General features: G+C 41.9%; 1 protein-coding gene across 4 annotated transcripts in view; it reads right to left on the bottom strand.

The window, feature by feature from the left end:
• The window catches only part of HERC2 (HECT and RLD domain containing E3 ubiquitin protein ligase 2), a 194,051-nt gene that overhangs the window by 112,175 nt on the left and 68,211 nt on the right, over positions 1-13,665 (bottom strand). For all 4 annotated transcript variants that reach the window (XM_059720957.1, XM_059720960.1, XM_059720959.1 and 1 more), the window contains exons 20-23: positions 12,669-12,847; positions 11,793-11,977; positions 10,873-11,028; positions 10,390-10,575 (exon numbers count right to left, since the gene is read on the bottom strand). In XM_059720957.1, the coding sequence (XP_059576940.1) occupies positions 10,390-10,575; positions 10,873-11,028; positions 11,793-11,977; positions 12,669-12,847 (706 nt within the window). The remainder of the gene's footprint in view (positions 1-10,389; positions 10,576-10,872; positions 11,029-11,792; positions 11,978-12,668; positions 12,848-13,665) is intronic.

The raw sequence follows: 13,665 nt of genomic DNA, 5'->3' as shown, positions 1-13,665 counted from the left end.
AACCAAACGAAGCACTACAGTGGTTCTTAACCAAGTTGTTGCCAAAATCAAAAAATTTAGAGAGAGCGTCCTAAACCTAGAAAAGATAAGAACCACTAATCGATGCCTTAATTTCCTTTTGGTAGTATGGCAAGTATTAAACTGTACAATTGCCCAAGCCGCCTGCAGAGGGTTCGGGATTGAGCGTGTGGTCGGGAGTAAAAGGTAAGAAAGGTTTACTGACTTAACAAAAACACTACTATGCATAGTATAATAAGACAATGACAAACAATAATAATTTGTGTTGGCAAGTTATTGGCAGTCCTTTTTGATGCCTGATGTATGACAAGTTCTTTTTCTACAAAGTTTAGCAAAGTCAGGCATCCTCAAATCAGCGCTGTCCAAGGGGTACCAGGAAGGACCCTGGTATTTAGTCCTCAGGCTTCTTGAGATTCACGGGCCCACCAAATCTAGGTCAGCAGCTAATCTTAAATCAGTAGCTTCTTTTACAGAGCTGCATCTTCCTTTTAATGATTTCCAGATGTGCTAGCCAATTTATAAAACTTTTGAGCTATGCTGATAACTTACAGCCATCCAGATTCTCCCATTGTAATTATTCTTAGGACTGACCAATAGCAGTACAAGCCTTGCATTCTTCTGATAACGTTAATTTTTACTATGCCACAGGGCCCACTACTTCTGCAAGGCTTTGTTAAGTTTACTAGGCCTTACTACATACAAGGCTTCACTACATCTCTGACTTTATTTAGGCTCTTAACAACAACATATAGCTTAATATCTGAACAAAAGACAGAAAAACACTTGGTCTAGTTTTCACAGAGCTTTCAGCAAGCACTTATCACACAGACAATTTTCAACTGTCACAATAATAAGCTCCATATATCTACTTTTCTGCATATTTAGTCTATACCAGGAGCATTCTGACATTTACCCCAACAACTATTATTTGATTTAAAGTACTAGAATTTTATGCCAGAGGAAAGGACATAAAATGGCAAATTCCTTGATTTTGTTACAGCCCTTACTGTTCACTCTCACCACAAGCTGATGAAGTGTACATATCAAGAGAGGAAACATGTCTCCTGATGTTGACTTCAGTCAGTTCCATTTGGCTGTGCTCAAGAGAAAGTCCTATTAACACTTCAGCCTAAAATACAGCCACATACACTTGCTCCACTCCTCACCACATGCATCTCAAAGGATTGTCAAAGTAACCTTTTGTGCCAGTTCCAAAAAAGTCTATAAAGTTGCTGTGACAGCCCTTGGTACAAATTCCTTGTCCTCAGGTCACAGAACGTTGGAGAGGATTACAGGCATGCAAAGGTTTAGCTGACATTCATAACACTTCACTAATGTACTGGTACACAGACGCTACTTCCATTCACCCATTTCCAACCTGAGCAACAATCCATCAGTGCTTTGGAAGAAAGTTAAGATAAATTCTACATCTTACTTTCAGCTAGTAAATTAAAAAATAGAGTTTGTACCTCCTCAACTACCCCTATGCACCCACAGCAATCAATCAATCTGAACAGACATACTTAAATACCGGTCTTCTCAATTTCTCCCAAAGAAATCTTAGATTCATTGTGCTACAGCATGTGAGCATCTATTTTTGATTATAATATCCTTCCATTTCTTTTCAAGCAAAAATGGTGACACAGTTGGGTTAGTAAGAAAACAAAAGTGTCTATATTTACAAAGCCAAATAAGCCACTGGGTGAACCTTTAAAAGCATGTTATTAGTAGTATTCTCTTTCTGCTAATTAATGTATAGGTTTTTCCTGATGGAATACATCTCTATTCTTTTCAACAAGAAATATATTTCAAAGAAGGAAAAAATTGCCACATTTTTCCAGCTTTTGACACTTCAGCCAAAAATCATACAAAGAAAAAGATTTCCCCTAGTCCCCATCTCATTTATAGCTAGACTCCAAAAGAAATCAACATTGTACTAAGCTTCAAACATTGCTTTGGTAAATTAAGAGGGGTGGGGGGCTGGGCCAGGCCGGAGCACCACCACCCAGCGCCCTGTGGTGCAACCGGTCCACTTCTAGCCCCAAGTGCACCCCCTACCCCCCACCCCCTCCATCCAGCCCCGTGCACTCCCCCCACCCCCAGTCCCATGCCCCCTTCACCTCCCGCACTGCTTCCAGTACTTATACATGCACCCCCACCACCCGCACTGCTGCCAGCTCCCAGGAGCAAGGGGGAGGGGAAGGGAGATTGCACATGGGGGCAGCCACCAACACCCAGCAACATGCCTCCCCACCTCCATCCCCGCCACCTCCCCCACCAGCTGTTGTCAGGGCCAGGTGTAACAGCACTGCGGGGGGAGGGGAGGGACAGGCACTACCACAGGAAATGCCTCCTTCTCCTCTTCCCCACCGCCTCCCCCTCCCTGCTGGCTATTATTGGGGGAGGGGGCATGGTGGCACAGCAGCTCCCTCCGTCCATAACACTCCAAGCCCTCACAGCCAATCGGTGCGCACCCTCTCGGCAGCACATCTGCAATTGGCCCAGAGCATGACAGACGGACAGGCGGACAGACACTTATTTTAGGCTAAGCTTCTAATACTACCTACAGTATAACCTCATCCAAAGATTGATCATACTCTTGATATCTGGATTTAGGTTATACTACCTACAGTATAACCTAAATCTAGATATCAAAAATCCGTAATTCTCAAAAATCCAGCACTTTTTAAGCTTCTCCCTCCATTCTCCAGACGCAGAGGGGAAAGTTTGCACATGGCAGCTGCTGCCATCATCAACCACCCCATGCCACTGTTCTGCATGCGGCCACTGGTGTGGGACCAGCCACTGCTACCCCCCACCCCTGCACCTCCGGTTTTAAAAATCTGGAATTTTCGCATTTCCGGCAGGTGCTTGGTCCCAAGCATGCTGGATTTATGAGGTTATACTGTAGTAGCGCAAGTACCTGGTTAAACATACATCATGCACAAAATAAATTATTTTTTTTTATGAACGAAGATTGAGTTGAATTCCACCATTTTAATTACCCTTCCCCCTGCCCCCAATCATCATCCTTATTCTTTAAAGGAAAATTATGGTGATATTGTTCAATATCTACCAATATGGTTCTTCTTTTATAGTATCATAATTAGAATTCTGAGTAGAATTTTAGTTTAAAGCACTATGCTAAGTATTTGAGTTAAAAGTTTAAGATGAACTGTAGTCCTGTTACTATTGAAAAGTACTGCAATCAAGTTCAATATGGAAAGGTTGATAAAGTGTATATACATGTTCATAATCCAGAACAGGTTTTAAATGCTTAAACCATGTTATGTTTTAACAATAGAAGGTATGATGATACTCAAGTTGCTTATCGTGAATGCAGGAGTGATTTGAAATGGTAAAATACTGGTGTTTAGAACTAGAATATTAATTTGATCAAGGACTTGGAGGATTGTAGGGTTCTTAATATAACGAAAAATCTGGTTGAAGCTTCCTCCCTGAGGTTGACATATAAATAATCTTGCTTTGAATTAAGTTAATTAAAAATAAAAATATGATACTTCAAGATTAAAATATTGTACACAGAAACAAAAAGAAACAGTTTTAGCAGTCTAATAGCTGCCATTGAATGTTGCAAGACCTCAACAGAAAAACCAGATCAAAACATATTAAAAAAAAAATATAATGCCAACAATTTTGCCAACATTGAACATTATAAAATTCTGAAATGAACTGAAGTTGTTGAAGTTGAATCTAAAATACGGATGCCATGTACTGGAGTAGTGAAAAGAACATAACCTGGGACATCTGACATGTTTAAATGATACAGCTATCCCTGGAAATCTAAAAGGTCACAATCAAAAGTTTTAGCTACCCAGTAATAAAGACACCAACCATCAATAAGTGATGCAAAATAACTATTGTGACCAAACAGAAAAAACATTTTATATTTAAAATGTGACCTCCATCAACATAGCATGGGGAAAGAGTAGCAGCCTCCCTTGGAAGATCAACAGATCCCAAGGAAGACTTTATACGCTCTGCAATAAAGTCACCCTAAACAATAATCTTCCCCTCCTAGAGAGAGGAATTTCTTTAAGCAAGTCCTTCACAGGAAATCTGTATAGAAAATGTTGGCACTGGATCCCAAATGCTAATCAAAGTTGCTTCAGGAAGGGAAAATTTCTTGGAGATTGAGGAGGCCAGGAAACCAGCCAGCTCCACATAAGAAACTGAAAAGATTGCAGTTGAGAGAGAGTCTTTCATCCATGGAGAACCTGACTGACATGTATCACTCATCTTCCACAGATGAACTCTGCACTCCAAAGGAAAATTGAAACCGACTGTGTTACATGAAAATTGCTTTGTGCTGAAAAATCTTAATGCTATAGAGGGGAACAATTTTAATAAACTAAATTACTTCTGTACTTACTGCCTAAATATTCTGTTCCAAATAAAATGAGAGCTGTATGAAAGCAAGCAAGAAAAAAATTGAATTTGACAAGTGTTGTAAATCAGGAACTTTCTACTAAAAGAGAAAACAATTGAAGTCATTTAACACCTAGAAATAAAGCTTTACTAGGCATTTCTTAAAGGTTGTGTCAATAAACCCTATATTTCTATGCAGGGACCACTTGATTTCTGGAATATTTTAAGACTCAGATATCCATGAATAGGCTCTTAAAAAAGTAACATGAATAAAGAATTCAATCATTTTTCCTATATGTTATAGTCTCTTAGCAGTGATTTACAGTATCATACTTCAGTAAAGCCAGGATATTGCCCTGTTTGAAATGGTTTATTTAAACTGCAGTAAGAGGGGTTAGCACTGAGCATTACAGTTCTGAATATAGGTCATTTTATTCATGTTTCCCCTCTCAATTCCAGTCCAGCAAGCTTTACTACGTGCTTGTGTATGAGGCCTTCTAGCTCACTCTGAACCCAAGTGCCACACGGTATTTTTTAAATTTATATCCCACCCTTCTCAACAAAAGCTCGGTTAAAAATTGATAAATAAATCCATAAATAAAATCAAGTTGTGTTCATATTGACAACCCCCGAAACAAAGCAGGAACCCCTCTAAAGCAGGAAATGTTATCTGTTTCAACAGAGGGTAAATTTTAATCTCAGTCTAAGTATCCTCAAGGAAACATCTGTGGGCTTACCTGTGCTCCAATTTATTCTATGGTCTGCCAATTGTTTCCCCCATGCAGCTTTGCAGCCTCCCCTAACTGGGCCATCTTGTTTACCTGCATGTGGCATCATCTGCTCTGTGGTCATTAAGATCAAATGCCACCTGCCAGTTTAAATGCTGGCACATGGCCAGCAGAAGATAGTTTGAGCTTTTTTCTTCACTCCTACCCTTTGGAGCCTGTGATGAGGGGTTTTAGAGAAAAAAATCCTCCTAATTTTAAACTTTAATATTGTGTATGTTGGCTAACAAATGAGACACTTTGTGTTTGTACTGAGTAACCCATCACCAACATAAAATTCCCATCAGAATCTGTAAATATTATGCAGTTTGGTACCCTATATTCACAAATAAGAATTACAATTAGCTTAACACTCTTGAATAACATCTGAAATGCTGCGTTTGTACTTTTAGCTTGATCTGGCTAATGACTTGTTTAATTTTTCCTTTACTAGCAGTTTGTTCATGAAAGCACTATCATATGAATTCACGTAAGAACACTGGTGATACCATGTCTCATGGAGGTGTTCCTGTAGTCCTGTGAGCAGCAGTCACTAGTCCCTGTCTATCGCTTTCCCTGATCTAGTAATATGAAAAATGATTAGTTAATAGCAGGGAATGTGAAAGGTTAAAAAATTAATAATTTAACTCGGAGGTTCCCAATTGGTGGTACACACAACACCAGTGGTGTGCAGACCACCTGTCAGTGGTACGTGTTAACAGATTTAAATTACTTCGTATGACACAACCTTAAGTACCACCAGCAAATTTTTATCATTTTAAATTGGTGGTGCGCAATCTGTCAAAGTTTGGGAACTGCTGATTTAACTAATAAGTGCAGTGATAACCCATTAGCTTGGGGTGGGCACAGTCTGGCAGGGAAGGTGGGGGAAGGGAAACCCCGTGGTGCCCCAACAGAAATCAAAAGGCAGCAGGGCAGACAAAAGAGAGGAAAGGACCAGGAGAAGGGAAGAGGCAAAAGGGACTAGTGCCCACAGCATAAGAGGAAAAGAGGGAGCAGCCTAATGACTCTGCAATTAAGCAATTAGCTGCTGGTTCACAGATGCTCCTTCCCTCCCAGTGCAGGGCTTCCCATGAGCCCTGTTGTCTGACTGGGCTTGCTTCCTTCCCCACTCCCCTCAAAGGGCCCCAGGAGCCCAGAGCAGCAACTGTGTCTGAGCTGCTGTGTTACCAATTAATCATTTAACCAGTATAATTTGAGGTTAAATTAATATTTTTAAACTATATTTATATCCCTAGTTAATAGTTTGTCAACTGTGTTCCTGCCAACTATAAACTCTGACAAACCTGAAATAATTAAATTACCTAGTGCCTGATACTTTGAAAATATTCCCTTTATCCCAACACTGACCCCTCCTCATTGATCTGACAGCAGAAACGGTGCAAGATGGTGGTGGGGATGGCTGCGTGCTGCCCAGCCGCCACCACACTGCCGCTGCTACCCTGCAGCTGGCCGCACAGCTCCGGGCGCTGCTCCGCGGTGGCGTTGGGAGATTTTGTACACAGTGGCCATCGCCACTGACACGGCCCTACAGTTGAGTTGCAGCAGCTGCCGTGTATGAGCCCCTCCCGCCCCATCACTTGCCATGCTGCAGAGCCGGCTATGGAGCTGTGCAGCCGGCCGCATGCGAGCTTCCCCCTCCCCTGGGCAGCCAGCCGGGTGGCATGCGCACCACCAACACATAGTAGGCACCACCACACTGTGCCCCGCATCAGTTGCCCGCAAAGCCCCCTGCAGAGGGGCACCCCTGCCCCAACCCCCGGCCCTGCTCCCTGCTGTGGTATGCCACCTAGTACCAGAAGCACCCCCCCACTCCCTCAGCCTCCAACCATCTTCCCCAGCCCTGCCCCACCACCCCCAAGCCCCACTTACCTCTAGGATCCAGGGGCAAAGAACATGGCTCCGCAGTGGCAGCACTTGCCCACATAGCCCCCACAGCTAGCACGCAGTTGCCACCACCCTGCACTGCTGCGGTACCATGCAGCCAGTTGTGAGGCATAAGCAGTGGTGCAGTGGCAGCCGCTACATGTAAGCCCCCCTTTTCCACCCTCCAGCCAGGCAGCATGCGTGTCACCTGCACACGGTGGTTGCCACCGCACTGCTGCTGCCGCGCCCTGTGCCACTTGCCCATAAAGCTGTGCGGCTGGCCATGGGATGGTAGCAGAGGGTGCAGTGGCAGAGTTGCAGTGGCAGCCTCCGTGTGTGAACCCCGTCAGGTCAGCCAGCGTGTGTGTGGCCCTCAGAGTGGCACCCCTGCCCTCACCCCATGGCCCTGCTCCTGGGAGTGGGCACAGAAGCACGCTCCCCCAACTTCTTGACCTACCCCCACAGCACCTTCTCTTTACCCCGCCTTGCCCCACACACATTTACCTGCTGGGGTGGGTGTCAGTGTCTGTGTGTGCCTTTGTGTCTGCATGTCTGTGCCTGCATGCCTGTGGGTCTGGGGGGCTGTTGTGAAGGTCATCAGGAGGGCTGTTGAGGCTGTGGGGGGAGTGCAGGGCACCAGCAGTGCTGCAGAGGATTGTGGGGGGCCTTTAAATTTTTATCACGGATTTGGGGTTTTTAATCAGAGAACTTGCAATTTTTAATCAGAGAAAACCAGGATCCCTGGCTATGAGAGACTGGTAATGCGTTTTGTTGCAAAGGCATGCTTAAAAGACAAAATTCTAACCAAGCTTTTAATATATGCAAAAAAATCCATATTTAACAAGTGTATCTCCTAAAAACTTAACAAGGGAGAAAGAAATAAAATAAACAAGGCTCTCTGATTTAACTCAGACTAGACAGCCACTAGCTGAGTAAGCTGGCAGCACTGCTGAACACAGCACAAAATTATCAAAATACTTTACTAGACAAACAAAACAGGTAAATTCCCCAGAAAATTTCATGGAAATTATCAGCTATTGATAACTAGAAGCTCAACCCATGGAACTTCCTATCTATGAGGAACAGCTATATTACAGCAGTGATTTTCAACCCGGGTGCCATCAAATCCTGCAAAGGGTGCCATTAGGCGTGGGGAAACAAGCAGATAAGTGCAGGCTAAGGCTTGCCCTTGCCTAGCCAGTCCCAGCCTCCCACACCCCAGGCCCTCTGCAAGGATGTATACTGCAGTGCTTACAAATTAGTTTTTAAAACTGTGTGCCACTCAATTCACAGAAGTTATGAAGGGGCACCTCAAGTCCAATCAAGAGTGCCTCAAGTCCAAAAAGGTTGAGAACCACTGGATTAGAGGCATGTCCATCAATGAGCGAAATGTACTACCTGCTGGTATGAGAGAACGAGCTAAGTAATGACAAGCTGTATGTCTGGAGTGGCATGAAACCCACAGAGTACCTACCAAAACAGGTTCTCAGCAAGAGCAACCAAAAACCTTAAGTTTCACAAAATGAATGAACACTATTAAGTGCAAGTTTGTTCTGGTATTTTCAGTTTTGAATCAGATAATACTAGAAACTATCCGCCAAGCTTCTCTGGCTGGAAGAAGCTGAGTATCATGTCTCGAGAACCTGAAAAATACAAGTGACCTGTATGATGTATTAAGTGTAGAAGGATGATTTGTTTACAAAGGAGAATAAATAGTAATGAAGAGAACCTAGCAGAAAGTAGGACAACACAAAACTACTCTCTATTTTAACATAAAATTGTAAGGCCCTCCCCAAATACCAGCTCTTAAAGCTCTTAGTGTGTCTTTATATTTAATGTAAAGAAGTTATGCAAACAAAACGTTGTGGCATTTTGCAGGCATTAAAAGTTGCAATAAAATGGCCACAGTCATTTGTGGATCTAATTAAAGTTGTGAATCAAAATTTTCAGCAGGAAGAATGAAAAAAGCATTTACAGAAACTAAGCAATTAACACCTTCCTCTCTAATCAGTTTAAAATGGCAGGCTCATCTCTTACAGTAGTTTATTAGGAAACAAAATCCACAAAAAGTCATCTATCTTTTGACACCAACTGCAACAATTTAATGCAAACACAAAATATCATTGATATATGTAATCAATTTTTTCCAGAGCTGGGACTGGCACCAAGGTGCCTGGCCTCACTGTCTAGCTCACGGGTTGTCAACCAGGGGTACGCATACTCCTGGGAGTACTTGGGAAGGCCCCAGGGGGTACGCCGCAGCAGCACGGAGAAGTGATGGTTACACAGCATCTGATGAACTGAGCTTTGCACCTCACAAAAAAAATCCTCAGCTTCCTCCCTCCCCACATTTGGTTAGTTCATAAAGGTGCAAATCTACCCTGCCTTCTACTTCAGAATAGCTCAGCTAACTACATCTCGCGACAGATTTCAAATAGGAGCCCAGTATAAAAATATTCTGAGCTGTTGTGGTTTTTCTGAGTTCTCTGCAATAAAAGAACTGTTTTATTATTTCTGACTCATTAAAAAAGCAAGTGAAAAACTAACAGCTGGCATTTTTCAACAGGGACCTTGAATCTACAAGGCTGAGAACGACTAAATTACATAGTTGGGAGAGATTAGACTATCTTTTGGGGACAAAGTGCCCACACCTGAAGTAGGGCACTTTGAAGTGCCTAACATCTCTAACTACAAAAGATGGTCAAAGAAAAGATTACCTTAAAAAGCCTAAATTTTTACAAACATCCTGAACTATGACAGCTACAACACTCCAGTCCTGCTGTGCTGAACAAGGCAGAGAAAGGATTTTAACCCACTATTTTTCCCATATTCCAAGCAGTACGATCCAAATGAATTACAGAGGAGGAGGAAACAGGGTGATATCGCTACCACCACCACCACCTTTCCTCCATCCTGAATTTTGTGAATATCCCATGTGTGTAACTTCCCTTGTGAATCTAACTTGAAAAGGCAAAATGCTTGGTTTAAACATTTTCCTTTTTTTTTCTTTTTTTTTTTTTTTTTAATTCAGCTGAATATTTGCTGAATTTGACCCAAATTCATAAATATTTTGGGCTAAAGTTTCATTTTTCATTAAAATTATCAATCAAAATAATTTGCAAAGTCCTTACAAACACAATATTAGCACTTATAAGAGAGGAAGCTAAGGGACAGCTGCTGAAGGGAAGCTTTATAGTTTTCATGAATAGTATATTTAAGAGGCTTTACTCTCCTTCATAAGACAGAGCACTACATATTAGAAGCATATTACTTTCAGAAACTGTGTGTGAAGACCTAAAAAATATTCAAAAAGCTTTGGAAAGGAACATACCCATTATTCCAGGCCATGCTAAATCCTCATTGTCATCTCTCTCTTTTCCAGGGGCAAGCTGGTTAAATCTGTCCAGATGTTCGAGCAAGCCAGCCAAGAGAGGGATAGCACCAGCTTCCTGCATTAGCACAGCATTTTTACTGAGAAGCAACTCTATAGAAACTACCAGCTCTGGAAGGAGAACACCTAGAAAATGGAAACATTCAGATTTAAGCCCAAACATATCTGCAATTAGCTGCCTCCGAGACAGATCCCTAGCAATTAACTGCACCTTTTACTTACTGCTTTAGAAATCACTGTTCACTTCTCTTTTATCACTGCCCTCCTTCCAAGTTTTCAACTCATAGGGACCAATTTATGATGGGGTTTTTTAGGGTTTGTTTTATTTTGTTTTTTTTTACTCTTTATTAATAGCCTGAGGAATCATCTACCAAATAATTTGAAGGCAATGAGAAAAACAGAACTTTTCCAGAAGAGAGGTACCTGTTAAATCTCCATCTACAACACGAGAAACTTCTGCAAAATGCCTGTGACTAGTGAAAGCAATGCTGATTGCTACAGGCAGTATATCGCCAATGTGCGTGCACAGAAGTGCTGTGTACTTCTTCAGCAAAGAACCAACTCCAAGAAGCTCAGGACCTATCAAAGACAGGGAAGGGAAGAGATCAATCTTACTTGTACTACACAAGGACAGACTCCAAAGTTCATTTGGGGTATTACAGAAATCGATCAAACCACTTAGAATCCCAAAGAAATTTTGAAAACTATGGGTCAGGTTAAACTAGTGTGCAAGCCAAATTTCTCATGTGAGCTAATACAGAATCTTTAGGATGCCTAACTTCTTGTAATTCATTTTTTGTCCTCATGGTTCGGACTGTTCCAATTCTCTCTTTGTTCTGTTTCTTTTCATCTCCTCAATACACTAAAAGATCCTGGTCCCTACGATGAGAAAAACACAACTGTTGTCCACCAGGCGCACACCCTCTCTTTTTCTAAACCCTTACAGAAATCATGCTGACATTATTAGCCTCAATGATAATACTGGTCTTTCTGAAATGAAAATCTCTCTCAGCTCTGACATCAAAATGATCCAATCAGGAAACATCTGGGTCTTACAATGCAATACAATCACATTCTTTGTCAGAGAATAACTTCAATGTAAATGTACTAAAATTGGTAAGCTGCAATAGCTTTCTGATAATATGTGCGAAGTGACTTGCATAATAATGTACCTGCCCCATATGTTTTGAGCACTGTTTGTATACTGTTTGTTTACCATTCAAAGTGATTGAAGCATAACAGGTTAAAAAAAAAAAAACTAGTGTAGCTCCATTTATAAATCAAACAGGAAAAACTTGCTTACAATTGTTATAGAAATGCTTAGAGTTATGTTTGTAACTTACCAGATGTATTTGGGACGTGTCCGACACACACTCCTGGATAAAGTTTACTAACAAGTAAGCGCTGAAAACGTAGCAACAGGTCCAAAGAAGCGGATCGCTCTTTGCTGTAATGTTCATGATCCAGACAGGAAGAAATACGACGGGCCACATCCTTTAGTTTGGCTATAGTTTGCGAAGCAATGTTTCTAGTTGATGTAGAAGCATTATAAAAGTATGTTATAAAGGGCAACTGTTATGTCAATAAGTTCTGGGTTGCACGCTCATGATGCTGATTAAGTCACATTTAAGTAATACAGTGAGATAAACTTGAACATTCTGATCCTTTAATTTCTTCCTTCTATGCAGTACTGGTATGTCTCACCAAGGAGCCAGGCTTTCCTCAGAGCCTCGCCTCCTTAGTGACAAGTGTAACAACTTTCTCTACACACCCTACCCCCAAAGCAATAAAGTTAGCATGTCTCAGAGGTCTTGTTATCTTGCTCCATATCCAATTCATGCCAGTATTGCAGTTTGTTGCAAGCAGGTGCTGACTATTCTCTCCGTTCTCTTTATTATGCATTCTTTGCAGTAATGGAACAAGCATCAACATCAAGCAGCAAGACAAAAGCCACACAGCCTAGATTTACAAATAGCCATTGCAGGTCTTTACATCCATAAAAACAAAAACTGGGAAAAAAAGCTCATTTTCTTAGCCTTTAGACTAATGTTCTAAATTCCTAGCTAAAAAGTCTGAGGGGGGAAACAAGCACTCTCTACCACCAGGTAAACTTACCTGTTTATTTTCTTTTTAGCTGCACATTGCACAAAATACATGTAAAAATATTTTTCCTGCAAAAACGAGAGACCCACAAAAGTGACAAATTTAAAACAGTTTACCTCAATAATTGCTGAATTAGTTGGACCAAAGGTAAAGTCTGCTTTCCTGCAGACTCATAGATTCCAGTATTAATAAGGTCCTTGTCCAAAGGAGTCCTACTCCTGTGAAGTGTCGACGCATTTGCCTCCTGCTCATCAATTTCTTTTTCTTTCTGGGCTTCTTTTTTTGCCTCAATGTCCTGCAAAGCAAAATATCACCTTTAAAAAAAAACCCACACACAGAGCACACTACACAACTACCTGAAATTATAGGGTATAATATAAAACCACTTCTCATAGGAGTAGTTCAGGGAAAGCAACACACACACTATTATATAGTGGCTCTCACCCATAGGGGGAGTGTGTGCAGGGTCCCTACACCCCCCACCCTCCCTCACAACCCACACCCTGCCCCTACAACCCCCAATGACATATACATACACCCCAACATACCCTATTCCCACTACACAACCACACTCAACCCCCCCACACCCCACCATACATACACTAAAAGAGTGAATTTTTTTTTTTTAATTATTATGCAATCCCTTCTATATACAATACGCAATCACAAGTCATGACAAATATTTTTGTAATAAAATCAAAATATATGATAATAGGTGCTTGACTTCTAATGTAGGATTCTTTTTTTCCTGGTTTTAAGATGGCAACCCCCCCTTCCAAAAAGAGAGGGAGGGGGGCAGGAAGAGGACGACACACGACACTTCCAGTGGCAAAGGCCAGGGGTTAGGGGATGTCATGACCCAAAGGTCTGATTTTTTGCGTGTGCTTCGACACTAAGAATTATCCCCATGGGTTTACAGCTTCAATGCACGGAGGAGTTCTGCTGCGCAGAGAACCCGCATGCAAAGGAGAGTTCCCGCCACTTTGCAGTTGTCTTTGCAGGGTGCATTTTCTTTGCAACACAGAAATGCACGGTGCAAAGGAGTTCCCGCTCGTCGTATGCAAATTCATGCCCTGCAATTGGCTAGTGCTAAATTATTCACACGTGGCGACT

The sequence above is a fragment of the Alligator mississippiensis genome, chromosome 1 (assembly GCF_030867095.1).
Source record: "Alligator mississippiensis isolate rAllMis1 chromosome 1, rAllMis1, whole genome shotgun sequence".
NCBI classification, from domain to species: Eukaryota; Metazoa; Chordata; order Crocodylia; family Alligatoridae; genus Alligator; species Alligator mississippiensis.
This window is presented reverse-complemented; position numbering and strand designations above follow the sequence as displayed.